Source organism: Megalops cyprinoides, chromosome 7, assembly GCF_013368585.1.
Source record: "Megalops cyprinoides isolate fMegCyp1 chromosome 7, fMegCyp1.pri, whole genome shotgun sequence".
Lineage (NCBI taxonomy): Eukaryota > Metazoa > Chordata > Actinopteri > Elopiformes > Megalopidae > Megalops > Megalops cyprinoides.
In genome coordinates, this window is record NC_050589.1 from 19,495,195 (window position 1) to 19,515,034 (window position 19,840).

At 42.5% G+C, this 19,840-nt stretch overlaps 1 protein-coding gene across 1 annotated transcript; it reads left to right on the top strand.

Annotated features, from left to right (window-relative positions):
* The first annotated feature begins 491 nt into the window (after window positions 1-491).
* LOC118780367 lies at window positions 492-17,874 on the top strand. Its single transcript, XM_036532815.1, has 25 exons — window positions 492-569; window positions 1,906-2,053; window positions 2,326-2,471; window positions 2,698-2,899; window positions 3,010-4,751; window positions 5,198-5,369; window positions 5,526-5,572; window positions 6,782-6,931; window positions 8,002-8,064; window positions 8,900-9,049; window positions 9,302-9,409; window positions 9,743-9,929; window positions 10,312-10,551; window positions 10,672-10,716; window positions 10,851-10,930; window positions 11,339-11,451; window positions 11,840-12,023; window positions 12,596-12,680; window positions 13,210-13,355; window positions 14,233-14,323; window positions 15,130-15,278; window positions 16,019-16,104; window positions 16,485-16,554; window positions 17,032-17,150; window positions 17,575-17,874. Exons 2-25 carry the CDS (start codon window positions 1,939-1,941, stop codon window positions 17,714-17,716), a joined length of 4,632 nt encoding a protein of 1,543 aa, XP_036388708.1. The 5' UTR covers window positions 492-569; window positions 1,906-1,938; the 3' UTR covers window positions 17,717-17,874.
* Window positions 17,875-19,840: the final 1,966 nt, after the last annotated feature.

The window sequence follows — 19,840 nt, forward strand, 5'->3', positions numbered from 1 at the left end:
TGTAGAAGCTTTTTCTAATCTCCACATTGGTTCGCGTTGGGCAAAATGGCAGTGGCCTACAATGGTAAACGGTTGGTAAATAAATGATCTCTGATACTTTAATGCGATTTTCTGTTTTTATTAATAAAATTGTTTTCTATTTTACCTAAATAAATAATAGAATTCTGTGGAGTGTCAGACACTGGATGGCCAGAAAATAAAACCATTCACCATGAAAAAAACGACAGTGTATCATCTGCATATGGACACGCTTCTAAAACCAAGTACATCACATTATAACATAACACAATGCGTTCTTTGCCTTCTCATTAAATTGCTTTTCGTTCCGCACAGGGGTGTAATCGGAAGGATGTAGCGGGCCTGCTGATTAGGTGCCGTGGTCGTTGAAGGCCTTACGATCTCGTGTAAGCCAGTTTGCTTTGATCATGCGGTCGACATGAGGAAAAACCTAGCACGACCGTCCATTGTAGTTCCCCTAGCTAGCACAATGCCTAGGACTGTGTTGACGTCACGGAGTAGAGCCTCGGTACACAGGAGTTAAATCCCTGTAGCAGAAAGGAAGTGCAGGGGTAAGTTGCCGTGGTTTTATTTTTCAAAAGAATCGTGCATTAATATACCATTGCGTTTGCTCGCACGATCACTGTGCATCAGAGGTGTTGTGTAATTTCGAGAGTTCTGCAAATCTGAAGTTATCGCACCATTACAGCTAGAGGCACAAATATTTCAGATAACACGTCAGCCAAGTTAGCTAGTTTTGTTTGTTTATGAATATGTTTAATTGCAACTAACTGTAATTGACTGTGTTTTCTTGATACATTTGTGTAGTATTGAAAGAAACATTTCGCTTTTGTGCGGATATTTTACATGCATTAATCGGCAGTTTTTCAACTGAAGAAAATGCATGCATGTACAGTATAAATATGCTGTGGAAATGAAGTCGAGGTTCAATTCTGTCAATACTGAAGAAAAACCTTAGACTTGATATTAAGAGAGCTGAACGAGTCGTTGGTAAGATCTTTGTATTAGTCTGCATGTGGTTTATGCCGAGTTGTAGTACAGCATGCATGCAGATCGTGCATAGAACTTAAAATCCATATCACTTAATGCATACGATCAGTAGCTGCTGCCCCTGTTTCAAAAATAAAATGACACACGAAAAGCCGCTAGAGGTTTATCTTATAATATCGATTTGGAGGATAGACTGTTATATCACTTATTGACCCTATTTGTTTTTTTTTTTTTTAAGAGCGGGGGTTCTCGACTGCTCATGCGTGGTGTGGTGTTGTTACTCGTAAAGTCCTTTAAGCTATACATCTATACAAATGTGTCTGCTCCCCTAGAAACCTAGTAACAAAGTGGCGAACGAGTCTAGTTTCTCTTCGGAGCACAACGTGCACTCATATAATCGAGTCAAACGCGTCACGGATACTTTACAGTAGAGTTTCGCGGCAAAAATGTGGAGCATGCGCAGCGGAGATGAGCGTCAGATGGAGACGTTCAGAGTTGCGTAAAAAGTACTGAAGTAGCTATGCCTGTCTTTCAAAATCGTAGTGTCAGTAAGTGAAGTCCAGCTTTATATTTTTAGTTTTAATTAAATGTAAAATGCAGTGGGAAAAGTGCGTGACTCCTCATTCTTGATGAGTTGACTGCATAAGAAACAACCTTTTTTCATCCTGCAGACTTTAGACAATGTGACAGCTCACATTCTTTTATGCGTTTTTGAGAAATTTGATTCATCAGTTCAGGGAAAGTACCTTGGTCGCCAGTGCTTTCTTATCTTAGTTTAGAAACTTATGTATGTGAGGTTTAATCTTTTATGTTGATTATTTGGTACAGTGATTGTAATGTCAGCAGTTTAATGTGCTTTGTGGTTTTTGTACACTTATGTTGGACCTTGTGTGTCAGTCTGTCTGTCTGTCTTTCAGCAGGTTTAAGGACATGGCGGTGAACGTCCGTCTCACATCTGATGATAAATACAATCGATTTGAGTTGCTGGCATGGCTGAACGAGTCACTGCAAACAAAATTCAACAAAGTTGAGCAAGTCTGCTCAGGTACGCTTAGGTCCATTTTTTGCCACTCTCTGTCCAGTTTTACAGACTTTGGATGAGTGGAGTATAAATGCCATGGAAAGACCTTCCTGTAGAAAATGTGGTCTTTTTGTTCACTTAGGTCATTTTCTTTACCTGAAAGGTTTTCATTCTTATGGTGCTGTGCTCATTCATCATTCCAAGTACACTATATTCCTCTGCTAACTGTCATGTGCTTGATAGGGTTTTTTTTTTTGCTTGTTTTTGTTTCTAAATGGTTTTATTGTGGTCTCCAGGGGCAGCCTTCTGTCAGATGATGGACTGGCTCTTCCCAGGGTCTATAAACATTAAGGAGGTTCATTTTCAAGCACAGACAGAAACAGAGTTTTTCCATAACTACAGCCTGCTGCAGACTGCTTTCAGAACAACTGGAGTAACAAAGGTGAGTATTCTCATGATCCTTGTAGCTCTTGAGGTTCTAAGGAAACCGCATATGTGATGGAGTGTGCGTATATGCATTTTTAATACAGTGGTCTAAGGCAGTTTTCATGCTTGTTTTTTGTCTGACATGTGCATTCACAACTTGATATCATGCTATTGTTATGCAAACTTGACGCCAGTGCATTTTAGTGTTTCTTTGTTCATTTTGGTATATTGTTATCGCACAGTTGCTTCGGGTGGAGGGATTAATCCAAGGGAACTTTGAAGACACCTTCACATTGCTGAAGTGGTTCAAGCTATTTTTTGAGGCCAACTTCAATGGGCAGAAGTACGATCCCATAGTGGCACGTGAGGGGAAGGTTATACTGCCTGTGAAGTGCTTCCCTGCTTCTTCTCAGGTGTCAAGAGGTTTCAACATTCCTCAGTCCGGTAAGACTTAACATTGACCACATATTCACAAACCCCAGGGTGGGGTGGGGGATTTGTTGGGTACCAATCCCCCTAACATCCTGTCTTGCTTTATTTTGTTTTGAAAACAGAATCTGACTCAGATGAGGACACTCCCAAAAAGACCAGCAGGAGAAATCCCAAAATGTTTCGTGACATATGGCTAGACATGTTCCCCTGGGTGACTCGTAGTGACCGTGGAGATGCCTATGGCTACTGCCGGTGGTGTGACATCAACATCAACACTAGTTACCGTGGGAAAAGTGACCTGGCACGCCATCAACGGAGTAAGCGGCACTGCCAGAATGCGGAGAGATCCACAGGCTTGGGCCAGAGTGTACTGGAGCCAGAAGTGGGATCTTTGTTTAGTGCCAGCTTGTTGAGGTTTATTCAGAAGCACCATGCCAGCCTGGGAGCATCGAGGAAGCCATGGAGTGTGGGCAGGATATCACAACATGCAGCCAGGGTTATGATGGGGATGGACTACCCAAAGGACATTGCAGCCGTTTGTTCACAGATACCCTACTGTGTGTATCTTTACCGTGGTGTGGAGCTGGGGAAGGACGAAACGGTCAGTGTGGTCCTCGTGGGTTATTTCGATGAGCAGACTGAAAGGAAGTGCATCCGGCTACTTGACGCCATTCAGCCCGTGGAGGACACCGATGTTGCCGTGTTTGCTTGCCTAGTTGAAACCCTGAACAAGTTTGAGATTTCGCTCCTCAACTTTGCCGCTTTTTATAGCAATGCGGATGTCAAGTTTACCCAGCCGTTTTTCTCACGTCTTCAAAAGATGAACCCTGATATGATCTCCCTTTGTAGCTTGTATAGCCTGGCCAATCGTGCTTGTCAGTCTGGGTTCATGGAGCTACCTCCCCAGGTCCATGAGATAATTGTGCATATCTACCACCACTATTCCACCTGTCCCACTACTAATGACAGCCTGAAGGAGCTCTTTGTCAACATGGGGCCATTTGACCCTGCGCTGCCCATCACAGCCCAGTGCCTGATCCTCAGCAAGGTCGTCCAGAAGATGATTAACGTTTGGCCTGACCTTATCTCCTACTTTGAGTCCTGCGATGACAAGTGCAAAGAGGCTAAGCAGATATGCAAACTGCTGGAGGACCCCCAGCTGAGGGTGACATGCATGTTCCTCAGCCATGCACTGGAGCCCCTCTCAGCCTTCCAGGAGAGGCTCCATCACAGGGGGGTCACAGGCAAGGCAGACCTGGCCCAAATACTGCTGGATGCCAGCGGCCTCCTGCACTTGTATGCGGCCAGATTCCTGCGCCCCAAAGCCATGGAGAAATTTCTCAGTGGGCGCGACACCAACCTGCTGAGGAATAAGATGGGCCATCTACCAGAGGGCGAAATCAGTTTGGGTGCTGCGGCACAAGACTACTTAGCAGAGCATGAGAAGAAACTGTCAGGCACCTTGGCCAGCTTTATGGAAGACACCCGTGCTTTTTACACAGTGCTTACTGGTAGCATTGCGGAGAGCCTCCCTCTAAGCGATGCTGTCCTCAAGAACATGTCTCTTCTGTTGAGTCCCATGGAGAAGCTGAATGTTACTGGCAAGATGGTAGCAGACCTGGGCTCCCAACTAGGGCTCTGCAGAACCCCAGATAAAGCCAGCCAGCTCACGGATGAGTTCTTGGACTACCAGCTTTCAGAAAATGACGAAGGGTCCCCCATTGACATCCACAGTTGCTCCTTTGAACGGCAGTGGGCCGCAGTTTTGAAGACCATGGGGCAAATGTCTGTCCTCCGAAAACTTATCTTGACCCTTTTGGCTCTGCCCTGTCCACCTCTGGAAGCAGAGCGTGTGTTTGCTCATGTATGTAAGTCCTAATGGACATTAACAGCTACATTATTTGTATTGCATCAGGGCGTGGTGGTAAAAAATATTAGTGCTGTACTACTCTGGAATTTGTCCAGTACATACAGAGTTGTGGAGAATGTAAACTATAATGAAGATAGAAGGAATGCCGTGTTAATACATACCCAGGTTTACATAAAGTAATATGTTCTCCAAATATCACAAAAACAGGAAAAGGATAGATCAATTCCAGTTTTAAGTACTGGATCAGAATACTTTTGAAAAGCCGATACTGGATATATATATATATATATATATATATATATATATATATATATATATATATATATATATATATATGATCTCAAGACTTTGTCGCATCGAATTGTAGATGTTTTCAGTTCTCTGGTAAATGATGAGCTGATGTTCGGCACTGCGGCGTGTGTCTTTGTGTTAACGTTCAGGTGTTGGAAAATGGCGACACTGCACAGCTGAATGAGAGCATGACGGAGAGCGAGCTGGACACTTCCCTGGTCCTGGACATTACCAGCAACAGCGTGGACTCTGTGGATGCAGGGCTCCCACCGTTTTCGGCCGGTGGCGAGAATCAAACTAGGGGAACCTGCAGTCCATCAGGCAAGTTTGTTTTCCTGAATGAAAACTCAACTGTCAGTGTATTGTGTATGTCTATATCTTAGTTGTAATAGGTGCATCTCAGGACCAGGGTGGCACTAACCCCAGTCTTACATTGTTGGACATTTTTTGTAATGGAAACTCTGTGATGTTTTTCAGAGGTGATTGACCTCGCAGAGAACGAGATGGAGAACATCCCCTGTGCTGTACAGCCACAGAAGAGTAACAGTAAGGAAGGACGAGTTGTAGAGTTACTACACAAGGATGAACAAAAATTGCTTAACTTCACTCAGTTATGAGTGACACAGTATAGCTTAAAAGGCTCTCTTGATGCATAGGCATGCATTGTTACATGTATATCATATTTGAGTTTTCATTTTCTATTGCCGTTTCACAGAAACAGATTCAAAGTCTTCAGAACCCATCTGTATTGATGATGATGTAATCTGGACAAGCACTTCTTACAAGGAGGTAATGGCCGTTCTCTGTCTGTTGTTGCTGTTGCTTTGAAACGTTTCCTGCATGTGGTTCACCCCATCCTAATTGCTGAAGCATGCTTGCACACAAATTCTCGAATTGATGTGACTTGTTGCCCCCAGACATTGAATACAAAACTAATCTCATCTTAACAGGGATTTTCCATGTTCTAAAGCAGTGTGGCCCATTCCTGGTCCTGGAGGACTGCTGTCCGACAGGTGTGCCCGCTCTCTTTTAGGCACTAATGAGTCATACATTGGTGTCTGATTCAGCTGAGACAGTGGTTTACTAAATCAAGTTGTTGGGTGTTCAGATGCAATCAGTGCCTTTAAACCAAAGCTTGAATCAGGCACCCAAAAATGCTTCACTCGGGTATATCCAGTGACTGAGTTCTGAATAAAGCCAGAACAAGAACTGCTGAACCATTACAGCAACTAGAACAGCTAAACAAACCCCAGTCAGTTGTATGTGAACAAAGATACATATGTATACTGTTTCCTGCTATGTCATTAAAAGCAGAGGTCTAACATGTTTTAAGCTTTCCTTGGTCAAATTCTATGGATCCATTATTTCCTTTGCCTTATTTCAATGAACAAAAAGCTCATCTATATAACAGTGAAACGAATGAAAAATCAAGAAGCAATAGGAAAGCTCTTATTCTTGTGTTGTTTCTTTATCATTTTCTGCAAGCTCTCTAAATGTTGAGTTTGAAAATCCAAATTCATGAGCAGTCATTGTCATTTGTCACAGCAGACACACTACGCACTCCCATTGTCTTCTGTCGCTTGCTTTTGGCTGCCTCTGCTTTCTAGCTTCTTAGCTGTAGTGCTTTGTAAAGCCATTAAATTGCTTGCTTGGCCTGTAGGCAGTAACGCCCATGACTCTTGTGACTTTGGGAGGCAGTGCCCTGAGTCTGGGTCTTTGTTCCTCCCCCTCAGGATACAGTTAGGGGCTCAAGAGGCTGGGAGAAAAGTCTGCGCCAGAAACCACTGGTTCGAAAAGTATTTCAGGCTGGTGTCAGCACCTGGGGAAAGACACAAACTCCTGACAGGAATAAGAGCCCCAAAAAGACTGTAGAGAGCCCTGTGGTAGGTACCTTTGAGAGGTCACTCCCAGGATGATGCATTCTGGGATAGCGTGTGCTCACCAGGGACTTTGAGCATCTTCACTGAGTGTTTCTTATCTTCCTCACCTTCACTCTGTATGGAAGTAGCATCACACTCTGGGTCACTCTGAAGGATAATAACATGCTGCATTGAAAAAGGATATGTCTCTAGGGCTTGTCTGCGGTAGTTAGGGGTATGTCTAATTCCTAAGTACGATGTTGTCTGCTAACTTGATGTCTGGAAGGATGGCTAGTTGTGGCAGCCCTGACCAGTATACCTGTCTTGTCAGAGACCTGAGTTGTTAATGGCTGTGTTTCACCCAGCTGGAGGAAGTGATGGGAGTGAATGCTTTGGGTTGTTTAGGAAGAGAGGTGTGGATGCTGTGGATGAGCATCTTGATCCAGTTGTACCCAAAAGTCAGGACACCTGCTCTGTGTGCTGTGTTTTTGCAGTGCACATCAGTCTTATGTCTGTGCTGGTTGTTGAAAAGGATTAAGGATATATGCATTTTTACTTGTGAAACGTGAAATTAGGAAACTCTATTTATGTGATAGTAGGTTATATGGACCATGAACGCTCAATGTCTTACTGGTAGTGTATGTGGAACAAGGATAATCCATTTCACATACTAGTAGTTTACATGGAACTAGGACTGATCTTCTGTGTGCAAGTAGTACATGCAACTAGATGCTTCATAAATGTACTAATCATTGTTGTGTAGCTTGGATACTTCCCATATGTTGTTAGCTTACATGGTCCAAAGAAAGAATACAATACTGTATGTCCTTTTATATGGACTTTATATAGCACTTTATATGGATCCAGTGTATTATATGTGGTTCACATTCTGTGCACTTCTATGCAACTAATCTGTGTTGAATTTCCATTTTCAGCTCCCAGGTTTGTTTTCAGTATTTTTATTTTATTATTGTAGACGTCTATGTGGAGTAACACAGATGTCGGTATTTTTTCATTTGCCTTGGGTAGGAAATAACCAAGGTGACTGTCTGCATTTCTGTATTGTATCATATGTTTGTTTTTCTCCTTTTCAGGTGAAGAAAGACAAAGACACTTTAACTCCTCAGAGGCCACCAAAGAAGTCTTACCCATACCTGGTAATACCTCTGAAAGACTTTCTCTGCTTCATTTTTCCCTTCTTATTTGTAGGGGAACAAAACAGAACAGGTCAAACATACCAAAAATGCACGATAGGCTGCTTTGTGGTACAGACACTTTTATCCAAAGCGACTTAAAAGTGAGGTAGAGTACAACTCGAATGAAGTTAAGCAAGTATGACATTTGTTTCACTTCAGTACTTAATCACAAAGAATTAAAAATGTAGTACTTTATTAGAGTTATTCTGTATTAGGTACAAAGGACCCATCTGAAGTTCCCTCACTGTCCGGCCAATGCACGCATTCCTTTTCAAAATGCTGGTGCACCTCGCCCATATCTACAAGCAATCATCAACCTTACATGTTAGTCAGACCACTCTGTCCCTGTCCCGCAGGGTTTCGCAGTCAAGTCCACTACGTGTTTTTTCCACAAATGACCTTTCTACAGCAGTCAGGACAGGAGAGCGGCCATTTTCTGCCACAGACTTAAGACCCACTAATTATACCACCTTATTATAGCATAGTGTTATAGCACAGATTTCTGCATTGAAGTTTGTTGCAGATGATATTATCGTAGCAGTCGATATATTTAGTCTCTTCAGTTATTGTAGTGCCATTTTGCATTTACATTTGCATTTATTCATTTGGCATTTTGATGCTTCAGACATATTCTGACATTTTTTGTAAACACTGTTTTCCCTGTGACCTTATTATATGCACTTAAACCAATTGTTTGTATATAATGCTATGTACAAATGCAGGGTCATTTTTATTAGTCATTTACCAAATGAATACATGAAGAAACGATCCCTCTGCTGTCTGTGTTAACCTGTAGGATGGAAAAGGCTTTGCCATAGGGGAGCTGGTGTGGGGGCAGGTGGAGGGATTCTCAGTCTGGCCCGGCCAGGTGGTCAGCTGGAAGTCCAAGCAGGCTCCCCCGGCTGCGCGCAGGGTGAAGTGGTTCGGAGACGGATTATTCTCCGAGGTGAGGAGGAAGGGGGACACTTTGGAGCACCTTGCAGTATAACCAACAGAATTAAACATGTTATTAATTAAACATCTGTATAAATTTGTCTCAGCTGTTTTCTCTTTCCTCAAAGCAGCTGTTTTTCTCTTAGAGGTTGAGTCTCAAGCATGTTTCTTCCTCAGAGGAGCCTTAAGTCTTTGCTTGTAGTGTCACGGTATGTTTATGAATTCCTGTGAGTCATAAAGGTTTGTGTTTTTTCTCTGATTTCAGATCCACGTAGAGGGGCTCCAGCCCTTTGCAGCTTTTGCGAAGAATTTCTGCCACAGCTCCTTTGCGACTTTGCCCATCTATAAGGATGCCATTTTCCAGTCCCTCCAGGTAAACGGGAACAGCTTCTTCCTTTTCTCACCTTCTGATCGAGAATCGCTTGCCCATGCCACACTGTTGCCTTGTAACAGCTGAAATGCCTTGTGTGTCCCAAAATAGACTGTCTTCTCAATCCAGATTACACATGTGACAGTGTTCTAGAACTCACTCTAATGGATGATCTTGAGGCACGAATGTTAATGTGTGTGGTCTGTGTTATGGTGTGCAGATTTGAGGTGTGCTATGCTAAGTATATTGGTGTGTGTTACTATGCGATCATGTGCTGGCTGGCTAGTGTGATCCATTGTATCTGGTTAAGCATGAGGTGGGTGTGTGTTCTTGTAGTTGGCTGGAGAGAGGTGTGAAAAAACCTTTACATCAGGACAGTCGGTCAAGAGGAATGAGCAGCTGAGGCTGATGTTGGACTGGGCTTTTGGTGGCTTCAAACCCACCGGACCAGAGGGGTTCAGACCTCTACCACAGTCAGATGGTAATCCTTGCAATCAAACAGGGTTTTCTTACAAAGTGTTACGTAAACCTCAGCCACCTTTAAGAATCAATTATGGCTGTCGTAATGTAACACGTACACAAGGGTAAGATAAAGCATGTGTGGCAGAGGCAACTTGCTGTGTTTATTCTAATACACGTTCCACTCTTAATCATTAGAATATTGGAAATAAGATATTAGATGAGTGCTACCTGACACATACTCATACCATATTAGAACATTCCAAGTGATGCTGATTAACTGGCTGATGCATTTGTCCATCTTATGCAAAGTTGGGTGGAGTTATATCACTGAAATATTTCAATGCTCCTCAACTTTCCCCCCCCCCCAGAGCTTCCTGACAATACGAAGCATATGTCCGTCGAGCCTGTCCTCATGTATAAACAGTCTGTACTCGCTACAAAAGAGACTGCCCTCATAAAACACAAGTCTGTCCACGTGAAGCATGAGTCTGTCAATGGGAAGTCGGAGTCCGACAGTGAGAGGCAAGAGGCCATCAATGAGACGCAGGACTTTGCTAGCGAGAGGGAAGATGCAGGGGAAACTCCTATAGCTGAGTACCAGCCTCCGTCCAAGAAACAGAAGCAAGGCTGCAAAAACAAGGATGGTGGCTGTATCCCTGGGCAGGAGCGGGACCATGACAGAGGTGTGACATTCTTTCTGCAACACGGTTGATTCACCTTTTCTTCAAAGGCTTTACAAAGCATGATTCATAACCGCTTGTACAGACAGTAAAATCGTTTGCCTCTCTTTGATCTTTTCACAGGGCAAATGGTGCATAAGGTTTTGGTTCAAGGAAAAAACATTGAAGGTGAGAACAATTTCCGCTCCCCTTTGCTCTTTTTGTGTGATGTACTTTCTCTGAGTGTATAGTTGCAGTAACAATATTGTCATTAAATTAATGATCTCTCTAATTTAACAATGTCTTTTTTTTCTCCCTGTTAGATTTCTGCCTGTCTTGTGGAACTGAAGAGGTTGAGATATTCCACCCATTGTTTGAAGGGAGTCTCTGTTTAAAATGCAAGGTACAGTCACACAGGTTGATCTCTCACATCCTCAGCATGAGCTGTCCTGTCTCGATTGCACCTCTTAATGACAGTGCTGTTATTTTATGCAGAGGTTGATGGATGCATAGGGGAGCAGAAATTGCCGAATTACAACATGCAGCTCTAGTTTCACTTCTCTCACTTCTTTGAGGGTGGTCACACTTTGTGAGCACAGTTGCTTTCCCAGAAAAAAGAGTCAGGGGCGTTTGAACTACTTTTGGAGCCAGTGCCACAGACAGACTTGATGTTGTGTTCCTGCTTGGGAAGCCAAAACAGAAGCAGTGCAGGAGTAACATGTATTCAGTTAAGTTTCTTTGGGCGTGTTTTGTTACTGTGCACAAGCGAGTCATAGGCCCAGTTTAACTTCTTCACTTCTGCCCTCCGTAGGAAAACTTCACAGAGACGCTGTACCGGTATGATGAGGATGGCTACCAGTCCTACTGCACAGTGTGCTGCGCCGGCCTGGAGGTCATCCTGTGTGGCAATGACAGCTGCTGCCGGTGAGTGTCACCCTACCTGTTCTCAGCAGGAGCATTCCCTGCTGGGTACGAGCTCCTGGACTCAGCATAGTGGTAAGGAGCAGGATTCGATTCCCGGCTGGGGCAGTGCCATTATACCCTTGCGCAAGGTATTTGACCCAGAAATGCCTTAGAAACTGTCCAGCTGTGTAAATGGATAACATGTAAAAATTATAACCTGTGTAATTCGCTCTGGATAAGAGCATCTGCTAAATGGCAATAATGTAATGTAATCTGAATTGGAATGTAGGCACTCAGCATTTTCGCTTTCATAGATGGTTTTATACTATTTTCAGAAGAAGGTCACTGTGTGTGCGGATTCTGCTGTGTCCCGAGTCTAAACCCCCCCACCCCCCCAAACTCTGCTCAGCTCATACTGCGTGGACTGCCTGAACACGCTGGTGGGCCGGGGCACGTTCGACGAGCTCAAAGAGGTGGACCCCTGGATCTGCTACCTGTGCCTCCCCTCCCAGCGATACGGCGTGCTCACGTGCCGGCCCGACTGGAGCATCCGCGTGCAGGAGTTCTTCGCCAACAACAGCGCCATGGCGTTCGTGAGTGACCCCGCCCCTTTTCTTCTGCACTGTCCGCCGGGAAGGAGGGTGCTTGTGAATGTGGGAGTTTCGGTTCAAGTGATGACACCACTGCTGATCTTGTGAAGAGAGCCTTTCTTGTTCCCTGCCTGAAGGTCCTAGGTCTGCTCCAAATGTGGTTGCACATCTGTGACAGGAAGTTGTATGTAAGGCTTTGGTGAGGTTTTGTGGGACAGCCACAGTAGGTCCTTATCACTGGATGTGTTCACTGTCATCACTTTTTTTAGCAGCACACTATATTTTGTATTGAAATCACTATCCTGGCCAGTGTTGGACATTAAAAGATCCAGTGTCCATGTCCACATTCATTTTAATTAGTATCAGCAACTTTGCTGACTGATGTATGTCAGAACTTAGAGTTCAGGCTCAGTACATTTTAAGCCTGACTACAAATGCATGTTCATGAGTACCGGGAGGGTGGAGATTTGGAGACGGGAAGGACCGGGGAGTGCACCGTCATTCTGATACTGTGCAGTATCTCTGCTGTCACTCACTCAGTCTGAATGTGGGACTGACTCACTCCTCCCGCACAGGAGCCTCACCGCGTTTACCCATCAATCCCTGCCAGTCAGCGGCGCCCCATCAGGGTCCTCTCTCTCTTCGATGGAATAGCCACAGGTTTGCGCTCCTGTCTTTTCCTTTCCTTTCTGTTTTTCACTCCAGGGAAAAAACGTTAAAAGACTGGAAGTATATTATTGCTAACTCGTTAACCAAACACCTTGCGTGAACAAGGTGCTGTCTAATTCTACAGCATCAAATTAAATAATAGGTTATCTTTGAAGGAAACTAAAGTGAAGATACCAGAGACCTTTAAATGCATTATTTCCAGTACGTTAAGTTCTTCATTTGGCATGTAGCTACTGATTGATAAACCATTGTTCTCACAGGTCAGTAATAGTTGTAGATAATAGCATTGGGGATTTTTTTGTATTTGTGGTAATGTTATAGTAAAGATTCATTTCTCCCCAGCTGTCAAATATGCTTACAGTACACATGTGGATGTTGGTCAAAGGTTGCCTCATCCATTTGTGTTAAATTGCCAAAGTTCCTATCCAATTGCACTAAGGACATGTGATTAATTTAAATGTGTGCTGCTAAGTAGAGGTAGTGAGGACATTTATGATGAGGTGGTTTGTTTGCCCAAAAGGCTATCTGGTGTTGAAGGACCTGGGATTTAAGGTGGACAAATACATTGCATCTGAGATCTGTGAGGACTCCATCACCGTGGGAGCGGTCAATCACGAGGGCAAGATTGTGCACGTGAACGACGCACGATCCATAACGAAGAAGCACGTATGTGCGCTTGCATTGCTTACTAATCTTATTTCTTTAATGGGTAGAAACTCCAGAGGGGACTTTGATTTGAGCTTTGCAGTGGGGTGGGTCTTAGGCTTGACGTTGTGGTGTTTAGTTATGTGCACAAATGTACTGCAGTTGGATGTGATTTAAAAGACATCCAAAGCTGTTCTCAGGAAAAATGATCAATAGTTTCTCATAGTTGCCTACGAGAGCATTTAACTTGTATGCTGGATTGGAGCTTGAATGTGACTTTACATTTTCCCAGAAAAAAAGTCATTACCCCATTTGAAGAAATTGAAGCATATTAATGTGCATACACCAAATCCATAGCCTGTACAAAGGTGATTTATGAATGATAAGTACATCTGGGCAAACACAACCTTCTCGTGTAGTGAGCCCATATGTTTTAAATGGTATGTCACTGGATTGAATAAAATCTGATGGAAGACTATGTGTTACACTTAGTCCAAGTTTCACTGAATAATCAATTAATCGTAGACTAAGTGCATTAAAAAAAATCAGTTTAATGCACTTAGTCCAACCTGAATAATGTAAGGGTTTGGCTGGGATGAAAATCAAGTATGTACACTGTGTGACCCCAGGCCATTGGCAGGAAACACTGGAGGTAGTGAGATATTGGCAGTTTATACATGTAACAATGTATACATTACAATCTGTCTCATATTCATTTTGTCCCACACTTGATATTAGAGCCATGCAGAGGTTGGTATTTGGCTATTACAGGTATCTTACTGTGTTCCAAGGTCATTTCTGTACCTGAACTACGATACATGCTACATTTGTTTGTGACATGGTCTTTAAATAGGACCTATGGAGTGATTTTAATCCCTGTGATTTGTTTGTGTTCCAGATTGACGAATGGGGTCCAATTGATCTCCTCATCGGGGGAAGCCCATGCAATGATCTATCTATTGTTAATCCTGCTCGGAAGGGCCTTTATGGTATAAAGTTGTGATCTATACCCGTCCAGTATAATGTAGAATGCATTGTTGTGAATAGTTTTCTTGGCTATTCTCTGAATTCTGGGAATTACTGCTCCTTTGAATATGTTGAATAATTTTACCAGCAGAGGGCAGTGTAGTACTTCATTTGGAAAAGTGTGGCATGAAGTCTGATGTTTCAGAGCACATTTTGTTGCCTTTAGTAGGATTGATAAATACACATTGATTTGTATTGTATTGAGTTCTGCATGAAGGCTTATGGGTGCCCATTTCTGCTCCTCTACTGTCTGTCCCGGAGGCTTATTTTCCTAAATGCTTGATGCCTAATCCTACAAGGACTGCTTTATGTATTTCAAGTAGCAAGTTTGACTGTTTTCCAAAGCTCAGAAAAGATAAAAATTACCATAGTATCTGGTCCAGGATTTGAAACTGTAGTTTATAGAAAAGTGTGTACTGTCCTTGTAGTGTACCCCTGGGTAGATCGGATGTACTGGTCGGATGTATGGAGAATTTAGATCTGCAATTATTTGCACAGTCAACCAGACTTTGAAGAATTGAATTACTATAACCTCCAGTTGTGTGTGTTCTTATGTGCTTGAGATTAAGTTCTCCAGATTTTTTGGGAACAAGAGCTGTCACCTCACTGTGGGCCAGACTCACAGTCCACTGAACTGGAGGAGGTTAGCTGAGGGTCTGTGCTCTGACCCGCCCCTCACATACACAGGAAGTGGACTCTCAGACTCTTCCTTTTGCCCCCCCCCCTCCGGTTATGCACTGTGTGCTACATATTTGTGTCTTGTTCACAGAGGGCACGGGCCGGCTCTTCTTCGAATACTACCGGCTGCTGAACATCCTGAAACCCAAAGAGGGTGATCAGCGGCCTTTCTTCTGGCTGTTCGAGAATGTGGTGGCCATGGGCCACCGGGACAAGCAGGACATCTGCCGCTTTCTGGAGGTGTGGCTCTCGACTCCATCCAGGTTTACTCATCAGAATTAAGAAAAATAATAATAATTTAGACAGTGCATGTCTTTTATTCAGTACAGTCTCAAGCGTTGTGATGATTTTTGTCATTGTGTTTTATTTCCATTTTATGAACCTCATTGTGTACAGTAGTAGTAATGTATTTTGTATCGTAAGTACAGATGTATTCATGAGAGGGGATAGTGCTTGTTAATAATTATAACAATAATTATGTAATAAAACCATTTTGACATTCCTTTTCTCTGTAATGTTGTAGAATGCAGCCCTGCTCAAATGGGTGCTATTCAGTCTGCTTGAATATGATGCATTGTTATATATAAAAAAAAGTCCAGTCATTGACAAGAAAGCCTCTTTTTACAGTGTGGAGCATAAATCTTGAGTGGGGTGTGTGGGCTATCCCAGTGCTCGCTGGCCTGTTTCATGATGAATTGGAGCTGGCATGTGTCTTTTGTTCCTGAAACCCAAGCACAAAATGTCTGACACAAGCCCATGAAAACAGCCCATGCTACAGAAGTCAGAGCTTCTGCAGCTACTTTTGATCTACTCGTTTTTTCTTCTACGATTATTAAGGCCAGCATTTGTTTTTTAATCTGATTTTCACCAAAGCGCAGCAGGTAAACAAGGAACAAATGAACACAACAAGCAAGTAAAACACTTAACATGCTAGAAGTGCAACAAACCCTGACATTGTGTCCCTTGTTCATAATTTTCAGTGTAACCCGGTGCTGATTGATGCTGTTAAAGTGAGTCCTGCCCACAGAGCCCGGTACTTCTGGGGCAACCTGCCCGGGATGAACAGGTATATCTCAGTACCTGTCATGCACACACTTTTTCTACTGTGTCTGTCTGAAGCAGGTCAAGCAATTCTTAAATGTTCAGAAATATTATCTATCATGTATGACTCTTCTCTGTGAGGGGCCAAACGTGTAATTCATTCGTGGGTAGGTGTAATGCTGTATTACAGTAAATTGATGTTTCTTAGGGTGGCTTGGTGTTACTGATTGAATCCAGGGTCACTTTTTTGTAATCTGGTGCTGAAGTAATCTGGAAGGGTGTTTAAATTTTGACAGATCATCACTTTCCTTCAGGGTGACTTGGCTGTTTTGATTAAATCCAGGGTCGCACTGGAAATCCAAGGCAGGTGCATTTTACAGCAACACTGATCTCTCTCTTTTTCAGGCCCATCATCGCCTCTCTGAGTGACAGGCTCCACCTTCAGGACTGCCTTGAGACTGGACGGGAGGCCAAGGTCAGGAGAGACACAGCTGCTGCCCTTTCAGACCACGCCTATTCCTGACAATGCCCCTCATTCCCATCCCTGTCACAGTACCCAAGGAAAATGATGCAGCAGCACCTAAAACCCTGAATAAAGCTACAACTGCCTTTAGCAGCCTTTTTGTTTTTACATCAGTTTCAGGCAGACAGTGCTAATCCTCAATGTAACATTGTTTTCGTGAGCACTTCAAAAAATGTGTTTCAGTTGCCCAGTGGTGTTAATCCACAATGAAACATTGTGTTCCTGTGTGAGATTTTAAAATGCTTTGCAATTGCCCAGTAGTTTTAATCCACAACAAAATATTGAGCTCATGAGATCTTAAAAATGTGTTTTCATTGCCCAGTAGTCCAGAAAAACGTTTAGCAAATACCGCTGCCCCCAGCCATGCTTCTTGTTTTTGTAATTAAATGCTGTGTTTGGACCATTTCACACCTCTTGTCTTTTCCACAGTTCACCAAAGTGCGTACGATCACCACTCGGACAAACTCCCTCAAGCAAGGGAAGTCTGACATTTTCCCTGTCAGCATGAATGGAAAAGAGGACAACTTGTGGATCACAGAGCTGGAAAAGTAACACATATTTATGTATATATTTTGGCAAACTACTCTTTTGAAAGGGTATTTATATTATCTACTGAGCCTTTTCAGTACTCCATCATATAAGTTTGAAGCTTCACTGGTGTAACACTTCATTTTATCAAGCTGTGATGATTTGTGAGGTCCAATCTCATCATCCTTAAAAGAGGTTAGGAAAAGGTACCTGTAGGCATCTAGGCGGCCTTGCAGTAGGCTAGTATTCTGTTCACTTTGTAGCCATTTTAACCAGCCACAGAAACAAGCTTCTGCCCTTGCTTGATGCTGGGGGGAGTTAATCTGCTCAATAATACACTAAAGCAGAGTTAAAGGAAGATGTTTTGAATTAAAACTGTTAGTAGTTGTTTGGATTTGTAGTTCCCGCTAAGGTTTTCCTCTTCCTTGGTTTTGTCCACTCTAGAATCTTCGGCTTCCCGAAGCATTACACTGACGTCAATAACATGAACCGGTGCCAGCGTCAGAAGGTGCTGGGTCGCTCCTGGAGCGTCCCTGTGATCCGCCACCTATTTGCACCCCTAAAAGACTACTTCGCCTGTGAATAAGGATCACCCCCCCCACACACACACCACCGCCACCCCCTTCACATCGGGGTGAGTTGCTTGGCAACAGCAAGTCGGATTTGGGGGGAAGGGTGAAAATGAGGTGGTCAGATGTACAACGCCCCCTCCCTTTCAGTGCAGTGAAATGATCTGATTTTAAATACCCCCCCTTTTTTACAAACCCAACTCACAGTATATCTTGTTCCATTTCTTCTGCTCCACCTTTTTAAATGAGCAATTGCTGGTGGAAGTTTTTTTTTTTTTTTGAGAACTGTTGATTTTAACAGTTTTTAATAGCATTTCATAACTGAGCTGGTTTCCTCCACAGCACTGCCACTTTATACTGTTTTATTTTATCAGAAATTACTGTTACATTTTATCAACAGGATAGGAGTTTCCTTCCCACCCAAATGCCTACCTCACTGTTACTGTCACAACATCAATAGCTCTTATATATTCTTGTAGATCACTTTTAACTATTTATAATTGTATTAATGATAATGATCAATAATTATGTGTCTGTAATCTATGCCTTCAGTCATTGTTTTACTTGTATTTTACTTGTGTAACATGTAGATCATTCTGTCTGTCTTTTGAATCTTTTTAACTAATTATTTCAGCATGAGGAACCCAGATGAGGGACAAATTTCAATACCTTACTGTATGTTTTTGTAGGAACAGTCATTGTTTGTCATAGTAAATAACTTGAATGTCATACATTAATGCAGTATCTGCAAATATTCATAGTATTAATTTTCAAGAACTATTTTTATTCACTTTCTGTTTTTACTAAATGTTGTGGTCATTATTTTAGCACACATCCTTGTTAATATTAGTGCTGCTTGGCAGCAGTAACCTTGTAACCTCTCTCAACAAATTGAATCTTCGATGCCTTTGCATGCTTTAGATTGAATGTCTTGGTTTTTTCTACTGAGATCAATAGGTGAATTTGAATATAAAGGTGCTTTAATGTAGTTTTTTTAAAAGAGTGCCCTTTATGACTGAGACTGACTCATGGTTCTGTTCAGTGTTTAATAACAGGTCAGTCACCCTAGGCATTCACCATCGATTAGACATAATTATATCTTTATAACATATGGGAAACGCTTAATCATGTTTAATTTTAGCAGCACATCATAAACAGTGATCAATTGTGTGAGCATAGAGCAAATTCAATTTGGATTTACCAACCCACGAAATTTGAAGATAAGGAAACTTATCTTATCAAGCATGTTATTTCTTGGGGAAAAGGTTTTGATAACTGGATGTTTTTTAAAAAATGTGGAAATGGCAGTCTTGGAAAATTTCCCATGTGAAATTGTGTGCTTGATTGTTGGGAAAATACCATAAGCACTGTTCAGAAAAAACTTTGATTTTTCCAACACGATAGATGGTGTTGCAGCGGAGCCCATTTAAAGTGAATTGATACAGCTGTATATTAGCTTATTTATGAATAAGCAGTCATTCTGAAAAGGAAACATGATAACATGCATTCATGTTTAAAGCTACTATAGGTGACCTTCTGGAGACGCAGAGAGAAGGTGTGGAAATCATGTTTTAAGCTTATCCAGGTGATATCCGTAGTATATTTGTATGTTATTGGGTAAAATAGTGAAGGACTGTGGCTATGATACAGAGTGAGCTGATTAGTGGTTGTTACATAATGATCAAAATCTCAACAGCTTTTCTGGAATGCTGTTTAGGATTCTGCGTGGTCAAGTTATCTTTTTTTCAGTGGTCTCCACACAGACAGAGGCAGCAGTGTGGAGTTGTGGTTACGGCTTCCAGTGTTGGAAAGGATGCTGCTCTCGTACCTTCTGTAAGGTAGTTGACCTCATTTTCTCCATGTGAAATGTGGAGGCAGTGGGCTACAGAATGAAAGTGCACACCCTTGTAATTCATCTCTGTCTGTCGGGGCAGTTTATGTGGTCATTTGTTTTGGACCGGCTTTGGCAATACCTTTTTTCCCTTTCACCAACAACAAACCCCAGACAATTATGTGGGCCATTGTGTTGGATTGTTGTATTCAACAAACACAAACAATTAATGTGAAATGTTTTCTGCCATGTCTTTAGCTGGCATATTTTTGGTAGTGGAAAATACAGACACCACTGTGATGAAGAAAAA

Excerpts from the sequence above, each read along its gene's own strand:
- LOC118780367 (XM_036532815.1), top strand. The coding sequence starts at position 1,939 with ATGGCGGTGAACGTCCGTCTCACATCTGATGATAAATACAATCGATTT. Across the intron at positions 9,930-10,311 it reads GTTTTCTTACAAAGTGTTAC|AGACTGCCCTCATAAAACAC; the intron begins GTAAACCTCAGC and ends TCGCTACAAAAG. Across the intron at positions 10,717-10,850 it reads TCAAGGAAAAAACATTGAAG|ATTTCTGCCTGTCTTGTGGA; the intron begins GTGAGAACAATT and ends TCTCCCTGTTAG.